At 36.3% G+C, this 14,616-nt stretch overlaps 2 protein-coding genes across 3 annotated transcripts in view; one reads left to right on the top strand and one right to left on the bottom strand.

Moving 5' to 3' along the window:
- Window positions 1-14,616, top strand: part of LOC134535715 (hyaluronan mediated motility receptor-like) — a 69,915-nt gene that overhangs the window by 15,335 nt on the left and 39,964 nt on the right. Inside the window, exons 1-2 of one of the 2 annotated variants that reach the window (XM_063374920.1) lie at window positions 1,644-2,108; window positions 12,643-12,776. In XM_063374920.1, the coding sequence (XP_063230990.1) occupies window positions 2,063-2,108; window positions 12,643-12,776 (180 nt within the window). In that variant the 5' untranslated portion in view covers window positions 1,644-2,062. Of the gene's footprint in view, window positions 1-1,643; window positions 2,109-12,642; window positions 12,777-14,616 lie in introns of those variants that run through there. The other variant, XM_063374919.1, reaches the window with a different exon arrangement.
- Window positions 5,011-8,222, bottom strand: LOC134535630 (uncharacterized). The gene is made up of 2 exons (XM_063374808.1): window positions 8,109-8,222; window positions 5,011-7,359 (listed from the first exon to the last, which is right to left on the bottom strand). The coding sequence occupies exon 2, from the start codon at window positions 7,356-7,358 to the stop codon at window positions 5,625-5,627; it is 1,734 nt and encodes a 577-aa protein (XP_063230878.1). The 5' UTR covers window position 7,359; window positions 8,109-8,222; the 3' UTR covers window positions 5,011-5,624.

The raw sequence follows: 14,616 nt of genomic DNA on the forward strand, positions 1-14,616 counted from the left end.
CTTCACATTTCTCGGTTATACAATATTCGTTTAGCAGTTTATTTTTTATCTTCTTCAAATAGTTAAGTTCCAGTTACAAACTGCCTTCAGTTTTTTTTAAAGTATTATTATTTTCGTTAATGTACTAACGTGATGTTTTAAAGAGCTTTTGAGACAACCATACAATGAATACTAAATACAACAGACGGAAAACAAGTAACATTTGGAACTTTTTTATTCCGGTCAGTATGTACTGAGCATGCACTGTGTAAAATTTGTAAGCATTAGTTGTGTTACAAAAGTACAACAAATAATTTACAAAAACACTATCGTCTGAAACATCTCGTAATTTTACCAGTGAGCAGACCTACTTCAAATACCAGCACTGAAAATGTAACAATTATTAATCCAGCGAATGTAAGTAATAATTATTTTTTGAAATTAAAATTAAAAGTGTTAGATTCCAGTGTTATAAACCGAACAGAGCTGTCTGCTATTATTTGAAGTAAACATTTTTGTACTCGCAATCACATAAACAGTTATAATTTCGAGATCGACAGATCAGTTCTCGATTCACGATCGACCGAAACAGTTCTCTATTCGCGATCGAGAGAAACAGTCATTTATTCCCAATAGCCCGAAAGAGTTCTTTATTCGCGATCCACCGAAACAGTTCTTATTTCCCGATAGCCCGAAACAGTTCTTTATTCCCGATAGCCCGAAATAGTTCTTTATTCCCGAAACCCCGAAACTGTTCTTTATTCGCGATCCATCGAAACAGTTATTTATTCCCAATAGCCCGAAAGAGTTCTTTATTCGCGATCCACCGAAACAGTTCTTATTTCCCGATAGCCCGAAATAGTTCTTTATTCGCGATCGACGGAGTTATCTGCTCGCGGTCGACATTTTAACTAATTCTTGATTATCTAACACTATTAGAAAGTGGCAGGTAGGTTAAAATAAAGCATATACACATCAAATTTTAGCGAAATATGGGCTAAATTTTGTCAAAGGTTTCAATCATTGTCACTCTGACAATGCTTCATAATCATGCAAATAATCAATGTGTTTGAATCAAATTGTATGTAATTTCAGATACAATCGTAACTAAAATTATCATTAAAAAATAAAATTACCATAATTTGATGGATTAGTGTGGGATGGAAGACAGATTATTACGTTTAATAACTGGTAACGATAACCATTTAAATAACCGGTTATTGAGATGGAACCGTAACTGCTATTACCGGTATTGAAAAGTAACGATTTCACTCATCTCTACTATTTTCAATTGCGCGTAGTTGACCGACGTTATTAAGTTATGAAAATAATCTTTCAAAACAATAACAAACATAACCTATCACACATCAACATATTAAGCCATTTTCTTGAACTGTGCACATAAATTCTTTATAACGTTGGAAAAATGTTTTATAATACCAACATCTCTCCTCGAGTTTTTAAAAAAGCTGCCAAGTATGTGTAACTATCATTTAAATGCAATTAACTAAAAAACGTTCATGTTAAAACCGGACCACTGTCTTGTAGCGCCAACGGCAGTTTCATGAACTAAATCAGTCAATAAGGGGGTCAAGAAAATACGCTTGTGTCCAGACCTGGTTTCTAAGGCCGTGCCCCGAGCGGAACGGTCATCCACCAAACTGTTTCCAGCAAGTAAAACGCGCAAGGTAGCCCCGAAATATACAAGGTCAAAAAGAGACTTTGAGTAGAACATACATAATGTACTTATATTAAATTTCATGTTTTCTTCTAAAAAAATTTTAAAATACTACTGCGTGTTTTTCTCGAAAACATTTTAAATGTGTTTCAACAACAAACACATCCTCTGTTTTTCTTTCGTTGTTGATAACGGAACAACCCGAAGATGCACGAATGCGGATCATGCGGGCTCGTGGCTCCAAAGTCTGTGAAGCGAAGGCTTCAGTTGTAACGGTTCAACCGGGCTGTCGTTTGATTTGAAAATGTGATCGGTAAAGGGGTTTTCTTGCGAAAATTAATTTTGTAGTATGTGTTGGGCAGCTAACCTTAGTTTTATTTTGTCACAGTTATATTGTTTTAAATAATGTCTTTCTCTCGAGCGAAGGTACAACGCTTTAATGATAAACCAAGTAAGTTTCTATTGTGTAAAATAATCTGTGTATTTTAAATTAATTTTGATTCATCGTTTAAGCCCGTAAAAACATTTTTGTTTACTGTAGTTTCGTTTGTAATGAAAGTTACACTTGTAGCCACGCACATTGACACGTTCCATGTCTTGCATTCAAGTCTATAAAGTATGTTTTACAAGATGCTTGTTTTACTCTCAGTATATGTTGCTCTGTTAGAAGTGTAAAGGCCCGGCTAACACCACATAGTTACAGTGACCGGGTCTAGTTCACTACACGATACCGTGCATGACCATTGGTTGGAAACATGTGGGGGAAATGTATTACTTCATGGAAGTTGGCCAATGATAAACTTGAATAGGGAACAAAGGAACATATAGTGAAAGGCTAAATAGTACTGTGAAAATAAATACAGTAATTGTTTTGCATGACATCCAAGTTTATTCCCTTATCCTAATGGGGTAAATTTGATGTTAATTGGCTTTTCCATAAATGAAATAATTAAATTCTAACAGGTGTTTTTAAAATACACACATTCCTGTATTTTCCCTGAATAGAGCGTGTCAAAATCCCTACTGGTCAGCCGTTTATAAGTTACGTTAGGTAGTTTTTGCAGTGATGCATCCTTCGAAATGTGTTTGTTTTTTTTGTTAGCATTGCCAAGACTGTTTTCCACGAGCGATTGGCCTGATTTTTGTCGCCACCGTACTGTTTATTTGACACTAGCTATGACATAATCCTGTGGTTCTCCAGAGATCCTGAGGAATATAGCGCACCCAAGACTGTATTCTATAAGACGGGAATGTTTCATGTCAGTATGTTATGGCTTACCTAGTCCTAGACTGTTTTCCACCCTGATTGTCTGATTAGAGCTGAAAACAGTCTTGGACCCAGCCATAACGTACTGAAATTAAATATCCGTGTCGTTTAGAAAACTGTCTCGGCTGCACTGTATTCCTAAAGATCTATGGAAAACTACAGGATCATGTTGCAGATAGGATCAGGTAAACAGTACAGCAGCAACAACCATCATGCCAATATCTCGGGAAACAGTCTTATCTATGCTAAAATAGCAAGAAATAAATTCACGCCACCATAGAAAACATAGGCAATCAGGCCAATACGTTGGCTATGCCAACCAAAAATATAGCACAACATGGCAACGGTCGCTTAATTGCACAGGCTACCTATTGTGACCTATAAATGGTAATTTCTCAGAAACCAGTACAAATTTTGAAACACTCTTTTACGGGTAAGTAGAGGAATCTGTGTTGTGTTCAAAAAAAGATTTTGAACTTAATACTTTTTTTCTATGGGAAAGCAGCTAAACTTGAAATTTACCTTGTAGCCAAAACAAAAAAGTCACCAAGCATACTTGTCTTGTGGAGTTTTTTACTTTTGTATTCAACTCGCTATCATAATTAATAATTACATCACAAGTTTTTGTTATGTCCAGGATTTTATAGACTTAATTAAAACAGTAAGCGTCATGTCACATAGCATCAATGTATACAGGATATTGCCATCAGAATGAAGGGAGCAACTTGGATACGTGATACAGAACTATATAGTGTGTGTGTGAGTTTTGGAGCGAAAGTAGCAGTTGTGATATGACATGAGTAGGAGTGAAGTAATATGTGGAATCAGTATCTTTATAAAGTGCATGAATAAGTACAGATTAAGCATTAAGTAGGTAGTAAAACAATTATTGGAATTAAGTGGTAATGAGTGTAGTAGTCACAATAGAAAAGCAAGGTCGTGTTTAATTATATTGAGTTTATGTAAAAATTACAGTATAGAGAAAGAATGTGTGGTTGTGGTAGTGACCGTGAAAGTGGTGGTTCGTGTTTTGCAATGTAGAATTAATTAAAATGTAGAATGGCAAATGTTTTTGGCTTAAGTTAAGGTACACAAGAGTAATATCGAAAGAAAATGATCAAGCCAAGAAAGGTAATTGGTTTTTTATGGTTATTTAATGTAGTGGTGTTTTATGTGTGTTTTGTTTGCTGTGTTTGGTGAGATGTGTGTTGTGTTTATTCCAACTGCAATTTTTGATGAAATTTTATTTTCTTCGGTTAGGTGAATCATAAAATATATTAGGTACATAATGTCAAAAGACTTGTTTTTGTGTTAGTATTCGAGGTTGAATCAAATACGAATGGTTTATTATTAGTATTTGTATTCCAAAATTTGAATACAGTAGAACCTCTGTAAGTCGAACTCTAAGGAAGATTCCAAGAAATTTGAGTTATAGAGTTTTCGACTTAAGCGGATTATGATTTGACATAAAGAGGTTGAAATTCATTCTTATACATTTGAGTCAGAGAGGTAATATAAATAAAAATTCAAGTTGCAGTTGACAAACATATTTTTATTTATTATAAATCAAGATTATTTCAAAACATCCTTAAAATAAAAAAAATATGGCATTAAAAAAGTCAGTTGTTTTTCTCCTCTTCTTTGTATAATTTGGTCGTTCTCTATCTATAGCATTGTCTAAGGTATAAAGAGCAGAAAATTCTTTTTCTTCAGAATGATTTAGAGTATGTTTCTGCTTTTTCTTGTAACAGTGGTCCACTAACACTGATATTTTGGCTCCGACACTGCTCAAACCATTTAAGTAAGCACTCCTCCAAGCCCGGAAATTCTGCAATTCGTCGTCTTTTGCAGGACAAACTTTGACCGTTTTGTATTTCTCTCATGGTCCATTCCACAGTAACTCACGTTACAAAATGACAATTAAAACTATATAATAAATAACACAAAGTACTGAATTATTTAACAAACTTAACTGTTTATATTTTTTATATAATGCTTATAACTTAAAGAACATAGTCATATATATTTTTGGTAATATTGATTGTTAAAAACATAACTATGATTAAAGTATTATTGGTAACTCACATTACAGTTCATTGACAAGAGTTTCGAACAGAGTTGAAAACGTGATTAATTCTCCTCTGGTAAACAATATGTTGGCTTTAGGATTTTATATGTAACTCAACTAACTTATACGAACATATGGTAGTGTGACATATAGTTGTTTGTTTGTAAATAATAACATAACAGTTTTTTAAAAAAGTAACTCACGTTACATCACACAGTAACTCACGTTACAGAGACAAAATAATAACATTCCAACATTGGTCAGTTTTATGGATATTGTTTGTTCTATTACTATGGGTTCTATAAATTAATTACACAAAACACCCAAGAAGCGTAAAACAATGTTTCACTATATACAGAAATTCACATTATTACAGAGTCAAACTTAAAATGTCCACGAGCAGTTACAATTACTGGTGGATTCACAGTTTTTATGATTTGAGCTCTACTGTAGTAGATTTCGTCTTTAGTGTCAGGCCATTTCCACAGCTGACCTTCTTTGGTCATTACGTTCACCTTGTAATCTTCTGAATCTATTTCAGTAACGATTCCTGGAAATAGAAAACTATCATATTTCACAACCACCCAGTCATCCACTTTAATCAAATCTTCTACCAGTTTCTCAAATAGTTTCTAACCAAATTTAGTTTCTGCTGTAGTTATGTGTCCTATAGTTTCACCATTACAAATTTCTGAGTTATGTGTCTTTGCAATATTTGGGAATGGCTTGCAGTTCTTCACTAAAGATGGCACATTTAATTTGTGATTTCTGTGAACAATTTCTTCACTGTTCATCAAAATCACATGAACCTTTGACGATGGATCTACTGCATTCACAAAGTCGGTGGCATTATGTACAATTGACTTCCTGCTCTTGACTTTCAACCAAATTTGACGCTTGATGGCTCCTCCAATCCCGTCAACTGGCCCCTTGCCGTGTGAAGTAGCAAAATAATTCAAAGATATTTTCTTCTTGTGTTCATTTGCAAGAGTTATCATAGCTTCTGCGATGTATCTATTCTTGAACTGTGAACTAGGCCCATCAGACCAAATCCTGACATCACTTACTGATGGTGGTAACTCTTCAAGAAGTCTATCAATATATGCTATCACTGTGTTTTTGGAATGGTCAAGAACATCAGAGGCAATTACATATCCTGGATTAACAACTCCTGAATGCCATATAGCAGCTGTGAACAAACTGACTTGAGCACTCTGTATCTCATCTTGAGCCGTGCAGGTGTAGTTTTCCGAGAAATCTACTTGAATGAGTGCTACGTGTGGAGTTGATTCAACTGCTGCTCGTTCTGTTTGGTAAGCTTTTGACTGTGCTCTCTTTAAGTAACAGTGTTCTAAGAATGGTGGGCCAATAGTAAGTATATGATCAACCAAATCCTGCAATTGTCCGTCTTCCTGCACTTTTAATAGTCTTCCGTCGCACTCCTTCCATACAAACCAATTCACATCCGATGAGTTCTCTGAAGCAGCACAAATTTCATTAAGTTTTGAAGGCATTAAATCTTTGCAGGTCTCACATTCGCCAAACCAACAATTTATTGTGGCATCCTTACATACGAAAGATTTTGGTAGGTCGTTAGTGTATTCTGGGAACTCTGGCACAAATTTGTGGAGAGCATTAACAGCGTCAATAAAGTTTTCGTGGTAACGACACAAACATACATTGTGAGGGAGCTTGTTGCTCAACATTACATGCTTCGGCCGAAGTTCTGCAAACTTGCTCCTTCCAATGACTGTGCCATTTTCATGACAAAACATTGCATGAGCCTCTGCCAATGAAAACATAAGGTGTCGAATTTGCATTTTTGTCTTGTTTTTGTTCTCTCTGATAGTTACTACATCTTTCCGTCCAGGAGCCTGGCGGCTAATTTCATCGTTTTCGTAAAAGTGAATTACGGCATTCCTAGTATCAGGGTTTGAAGATTTTGCTGTGGAAGGTGCTGTACTGGTTGGCAAAGGCTGGACATAAGACTCAAATAACTTCTTAATGACAACCGTTTTCTTCCTTGGTGATTTTGGAAGTGCTCTTTTAACTCGAGCAGTGGCCTTCCCTAGACTAGATGAGTTCTTAAAAGGTGGAGAAGCAGTATTAGATGTTTCAGGAGTGTTTTGATTTGAAGTTTCTTTCAATTTTTTTCTGTACTTAGCTACTCTCTCCCTCCCTTGCTTTTTTCTTTCTAATTCCATTATTTTCTTCTCACGCTTACCTAATGCCTGTTCTTTTAGCTTCTTTCGTTCTCTGTATTTCTTCGTGGTCTCTCTGTGCTTTAGCTTGTACTCTTCGTACTTGCCCTCATCCTTAAGTTTCTGCCTTTTCTTCCTCATCTTTTCAGCTGCAGTTAAAGGCATTCTAGAACAAAATCACAAAATAAAATTATAACGTTAATTTACAGGATAGGAACATAAAATGCATACAGTTGTAGCAACCAAAGTTACAGTCATTTTCCCTTATGTAAATTAATTAAATATTAATAATTTATTAAACCATATTGTAATATTCAGTTCTGAGGTTAAGTATGCTCTTGGCGTGCAAATATATTTGCATGTAGACAAAGCACATAAGTTCACCTTTTCAGTAATTCTCATTTAACTTTTAATGTTGGTTAACAAAACAATCAGATTTCTCTAAACGTTTACATTATTATTTATATTAATACAGTAAAATGAAAATTTTACGCTTTTATCTTCGTAATAGATGTTAACTAAAACTATTATGATCTCTTTGCTAGCAATAAATTTGCTTCCTTTAACCCAGTGCATGAACACAGTAACTCACGTTACATAATTCAATAATCATTTACTATAAGAATATTAATTAATTAATTTCTAGTAAAATTTATTTAAAGTAGTCATGCGTAAAAGTATGAGAATATGCAATATTAATTTCTTTGTATGCATACAAAAAGCACAGCGACAAAAATTAATGTTTTCAGTAACTCACATTACACTTTTTAGGTTAGTTATCAAAATACATTATAATTAAACTTAAAGCTTACACAGTCATTTATATTTTATATCATAAACTGAAAACAAGATTGTGCTCTTCAATTACCAATATCAAATAATACAACATACTACTTTATTTTTCAGTTTTCTTACCTTGAAATTGATATATATTCTTACTAGAAACAGGTATCTTCACATATGGCTGGAAACAATGGCCACCAGCAGGAAACACATGCTCATAGAGGAATTGAACAGGGTCAAATAACACTGCTGAAATACCCTAGATACCAATAACGAAAACACAAATTCCCCATCAGATTTTTTCCCCGCCACTAATTATGTCCTGTGTTTCATGGAATGACCCTCATTTTTTATTATTGTTGACAGAGTACTCATTGGCAGGCCAAATTGTTCAACATATTTCTTCTTTTGACAGCTCGTCACAGCTTTGAGCACTTCCAATTTTTCAGCCAGACTCAAAGTTCAGTTTACGTTTCGCAGCACTCATGTTTTAACAATTTTATTTGTTAACTGTTGTACAAATTGATATGAAGCAGTCGTTAACAGTCGACAACAAATGATTTGCTTCGCTACTCATGTTTTAACAATTTTATTTGTTAACTGTTGTACAAATTGATATGAAGCAGTCGTTAACAGTCGACAACAAATGATTTGCTTCGCTAAAGTTCAAATGAAATCAAAAATAATAAAATTAATTCCTGACACCAAGCAAGCAAACACGTGAGTCATAAATTTGTGGTAATCCTATTTATTGATTGTATACTCCTAAATTGATTTCTAAGAAATAATGGTGTACTTACATCGTCGACAAATTCTTAAAGTCGGTAACTTATTTTTCTTCGAACTATATAGGTAATAAGTTTCAAATAATCGAGTTGTAAAGGTTGTAAAATAAAACATTACTATGTTTGAGATACAGAGGTTCAATTTAATTTTATTGAGTTATGGAGGGAAAATCTGTACCAAAATGGCTTGGAGTGACTCACTGATTATTTTGACTAATAGAGGGTTGAGATTTCGAGCAACGGAGGTTTTGGGGCTTGAATGGAAGGGAACACAACATTTTTTCGAGTTTGGGAGGTTTTCGACTTATCGAGGTTCGACTTAGAGGTTCTACTGTGTTTGCACAGGCCTAGATGGATGGCCGTGCTGTTACAGATGCCGTGCTGTTACAGATGCACTGCCAAAACTTTGTAACCTCGAACATGATAGCCTATGCCCCGAGGCCTCTTTATCTATCTGTGGATTTTTATGTTTATGGTCGTTGAGTCCTTGACCCAAAAGCAATTGGTGCTTTACTTCCACCCTGTGTCACATTGCTACCACGGCACCAAGCCCATATTTGATTCATTGCACGTTATTAAGATAAGATTCTTGGATCCTAATGCATGAACACAGCCTCTGACTAAAAATTCTTCAGCTGCCCTGAAGGCCTTTTCATTACTTCTGTTCACTCCCACTCTTTCCCGTGGTCCTCAAGCTGATGTGCTTGTTTTATCAAGAGTAACCACTAACAGAAGTTCAACATGTCCATGAAAGACTGTAGTTCTCTCTTAGTGGTAAGTTCTGGGGCCATGTGGAATGCCTTTAATTTATACCAGTGCTATCAACTCTACAGCCTAAAAATGTTACTGATGTGGCATCAAAAACACATTTGTGTCGTTTAAGCCACAGCCCTGCCACCTCTAATCTTTGAAATACCTGTTTCCCCTGTAGCCAGTGCTGTTCTTCGATTGGTCTTGTGATTAAGATATTGTCGAGCAACACTACAACCGCAGGAATCCCTGACAGCAAGGTTACTATCAACCGCTGGAAAATGGCTGTTGCATTACAGACACCAAAAGGCTATTGTTTTACCTTTGATAATCCTTTATGGTGTTTACTGGTTAGAGATCTGCTGAACACACATCCACAGCTACGAGCTAAGTTTGAAAATGCCTCGTATGATGGAAAGTGAATATCTTACATGCAGCCTTACGGACTGGTACTAATGGTGTTCTCACTGAATAGACACTGGTACGTACATCCCAAGTTTATCTAACCAATCAATTTCTTTATTGACACACTGCCAAAGCAGACATTAGAGATTGGCTTTTCTGCAATACTGTCTTTCCCATTTGGGTACTTACGTATTTACGCCACCGCAGCTACCTTTAAATATTGTGGACAGTTTGTTGGGTTAGTATAGCAACATTAAAAATACTGTGAAATCATGTGAACTTTTGGTTGGGTCAGGATAGCCACATCTTAAATTGGTAATTCCTCAGCAACCATAACAAATATTTTATAGTTTTTTTTTTTTTGTTTTTTTTATGCTATACTAACCCAAACAACCATCCACAATGTTTGAAAGTATGTTTAATATAGCTAACCTTACCATTTTCGTTTTTTTGGTAAAATATTTTGCTCCTGAAAAAATAAAATTGCATCATGTACTGTTTTTGGCAAATCCCAAATACACAATTTCATAGCGCTAAAAAATGGTGTAAAAATCAGCAAACAACGAGGCAACAAGGAATTCAAAAGATAACTGTGTGCGCGTGTGAACAACAAGATTGCTCTTTATTGGCTCATTAGCGCAACTTCTGCTGCCGTGGCGTTAGTACGTAAGTACCACCATTTGCAACTGAGTTGCTACAGGTCTAGACAACAGGAAAAGTCAGAAAACTAAAATGGTCAGTTATGCTGCGAAAAGGTCTGGGAAATCACAACATATTTCTGGAATTTCTTCCTGTGCTAACAAAAGTGAAACGAAAAATACTGCCTTTGTCGCTTTAAACTTTTAATAACATGAAATTCTGTTGATTTTCATTTTTTTTGTGAATTCTCAAGCTGTTTACTGTATACACACTGTTTAACAAAAAAAAAAAAGTAATTGCACATGTTTACATACAAGTTTGATAGCCTTTACTTGATAGTTTCAGGTGAATCTATAGCAATTGTTTGCAAGCATGTATTTTGATCTTAAACTACGTTAATTTTAAAACGTGGCCATTTATTTTGATAGACCTGAATCATCAATATTCCTTTACAGAAATTACTTCCAGTAGTTATGGAGGTAATGTGATGCGTACACTCCACTTAATGCTTGCGTACTATGATAGGGTGCAACAGTGACATACTGTATCACTGGCATTGCTACATGTGTGCTGTTTGATGTTGGATGTAGTTACTGTGAGTGTTGTGTAGCTATTACTGTCACTCTCACTCATGAAGATAAGGAGAAATGAAATAAAAAAAATTTTAAAACCCTTAAATTCAAAATATTGTTATTTTCTACTCATGAACGCTTTTCTCTGATAATATTGGTGCAGTTATGAGTTTGAGTTAGTATATACAGTAATAATTAACTGAAATAAAACAAATTATGCTTTAAACCTTGTGATTTGTATTTCAAATTTACAAAATAATTATGTGAGGTTTGTATGTATTCAAACATCAACTAGGGATAAAGTTAGTCAACACACACATCACAATAAAATGTTAGATTGCTTATTCTGTAAACTCTGTAAACTCTTTGAACAGTTATTACTTACATGCAGGAAGACCCATGGAGAAGCTAATGTTAAATTTCCGTTCATCCTGAGAATATTTATCAGCCTCAAATGTACACACGGATTACGAAGGTGAACGTACTCGGCGTAACTCGGGGATAACTCAGGTTGTTCTTTGCCGGATCAGGATAGACGCCAACTCGCTGTGTAGAGTGTACGACGGCTGGAAACTGCTATGAAGGGTTGGCCTCACGATGGAGACGCGTGTAGAAACACGATGAGGGGCGGGGTCCCAGGATCAGCGAGCTCTGCCCTCGCTGGAGACGTCTCGCCTCCTGCTGTTCCCTCGCTTCCACCGGACAACGAGCAACTACGCTAGGACCGCGGCTTCCTGCTTGGAGAGCAGATACTGGGCACTGGAAGACTGTGTCATGATGTGCACTGATGCAGAACATAGCAGGAACATAGTAGGGTATACAGCAAAGACTAAATAAATCCCAATATAAATACCCCATGAACTGCTATGAATTAACTTTGGGGTCATTCCACATGCACAAACTCAATACTTAAACACATGAAAAAATAGTTAAAATATTTACAGATAAAGTACACATATGGTGCTGAAACAATAGTTAAGTTAAACGTGTAAACATATCCTAATGTTCATATTACCAAACCAGGTGCCATTTAAATTTTTTGTATGGCCATCTATCAATATTAGAACTTTTCAGTATTGTTGATAAAATATAACAGAAAACAAATCTTGCATAGGTACCTATGTGAGAGGGAAAAAAAATTATATGTGCTCTGTTTGTATAAAATTATACTTAACATATAATTCAAGTTTTGAATTGCACATGTGTAAGAGATCCTTAGTTTGAGAACAGATAAAAAAAACTTACCTTAAAAATAATAATTAAAACAAAAAAGGTAAAATTATATTATACAGCTCAATACACCTGTTCAGTAATTTATATGACCAAATGGACTGGAACCAGAAATAAATTCATCGGTGTAAAATGATCAGTAATAATAATTGTTGGACAGCGTACGAGGTGATGAAACAGTTTGACTGCAGCGAGGAGTGAAAGCTGCCCTCATTGGTCAGCCAGCGAGCGAAGCAGGGTGCAGGTTGCTCGCACTGGTCTGCATGCTGGATGGTTGTGTCGCAGGCTGCGCCCCGCCCGGGGTCTACCGCCCGCAGAGCAGCGGCAAGGGGAGAGCCGGCGGGGAGAAGAGGGACAGACAGGTCCGGCCGGCGGAGCCCGACCGCTGCACGCCCAGCGCCTTGCCGGTGCTCCGCACGGTGAGTCTCGCAGTCCGTGCACACGCATGTACCTATATCAATATATTTGGGCTGTTACATTTCACGTAAAGCTCTCTAGGGAGGAGTCTAGTTCCCGATTCCATAATAATCTGATTACATCACCAATAAGGCGCTGCTTATGTCATTACCCCCCTACATTCTTACAGGACATGCACGGGAATTTGGAGGTAAACTATAAACACACTATTTTTCACGTATTGGATTTTTTTGAATACCATACTTTTTTCTGTGTGTTAAACTAAGACCATAATTTCACCTCCCTCCATCCCCCTTTATAGTCTATTTTGCGATGCCGATATTTCATTATTAAAGGATTGATGACTGTAGACGTTACTAATGATGGCGGTAGAAAACTTTGTGGTGCTGAAAAATAAAAGTGGCGTGAACAATGGTGAATTATTAGGAATAAAATGCCGGTATCGTGAAATAGACTAGACCGGGTGGGATTTTATTCTACTTCATGATACCGATAAAATGTTACCTCAAAAAGTCTCACTTTCAAAAAATTAAATACTGGCATTGCAAAATAAACTATATCAAGTGGGACTGTAGTCTACTTCACAATACCGTGAAACTATTATGGCAAAATGTCTCAGTTTCAACAAACGAAATACTGGTATCCCTAAACAACCCAGACCTGGTAGAATTTAAGTCTACTTTATGATAACCTAAACCCATAATTTACCTATATGAAATATGCGAAAATTACGATGTCTACATTCTCTCTCGCCAAAACCCAGAAATATGTCCTGCTTATACTGTAAGAACGTACAGGTCATTATTGCTTCAGCACAGACTTGATGAAGACTTAGTCAATGTTCCTAGCCACATCTCTTGGAATGTTTGCTGAGTTTCAGAGGTTAAGGGGATTGGTGCAGGACAAAAAACAGTCATTCGTCAGAATTTGTTGTAAATGAGCTTAAGTATTTCATAAATGCTTGTTTATTACTACTGTAAGGCCAGCCAGCACGTATATAAGCTAGCGGGTGAGATTTGGCAAGTTAGTGGCGAGAGAGCTTCTGTGAGGGGAGGTTGTCGAATGTTGCAGCTCTCAGGCCTGCCATCTAGCGGGAATCTTTCGAAGGTCTTCCACAATATTGCCTTTCTCTCTCTCTCTCTCTCTCTCTCTCTCTTTCTCTCTTTCTCTCTCTCTTTCTCTCTTTCTCTCTCTCTCTCTCTTTCTCTCTCTCTCTCTCTCTTTCTCTCTCTTTTCTCTCTCTTTCTCTCTCTTTCTCTCTCTTCTCTCTCTCTCTTTCTCCTCTTTCTCTCTCTCTCTCTTCTCTCTCTCCTTTCTCTCTCTTTCTCTCTCTCTCTCTTTCTCTCTCTTTCTCTCTCTCTCTCTCTCTCTCTCACTCACTCTCTCACTCTCTCACTCTCTCCCTCCCTCCCTCCAACACGGAAGGAAAGCGAACCGCGATAACCAGCTCTTATCTTCGCTTCCCATCTCGCCCTATCCTTCATTCTCGGATCAGGTAGCCCGCCTTCCCCGTGTAGACTTTCGTTTTACTCCAGATTTTTGTACTCTGGTAGAGTTGACTGTGCTTAATAACATACCGAAAGTTTACCGCTGTAGACCTTGTGCGTTATAACCGAAAATTTGCATTCAAGTCCTAGGTGACAGCAAATTAAAAACATAAAATGCTACCCATTTATACAGTTTTTAATTTTGACTGTCCGTAAACTTACCAAAATAATTGAGAAACTGTAATTCACCCCATTAATGTAAGAAAAAATTAAATTTTTAATATTTAAGATATGATATAAAGAGATTAATTCACGACATATTTTTTTGAATCTTTGCCACCCAGATAAAAATACG

Source organism: Bacillus rossius, chromosome 10, assembly GCF_032445375.1.
Source record: "Bacillus rossius redtenbacheri isolate Brsri chromosome 10, Brsri_v3, whole genome shotgun sequence".
Lineage (NCBI taxonomy): Eukaryota > Metazoa > Arthropoda > Insecta > Phasmatodea > Bacillidae > Bacillus > Bacillus rossius.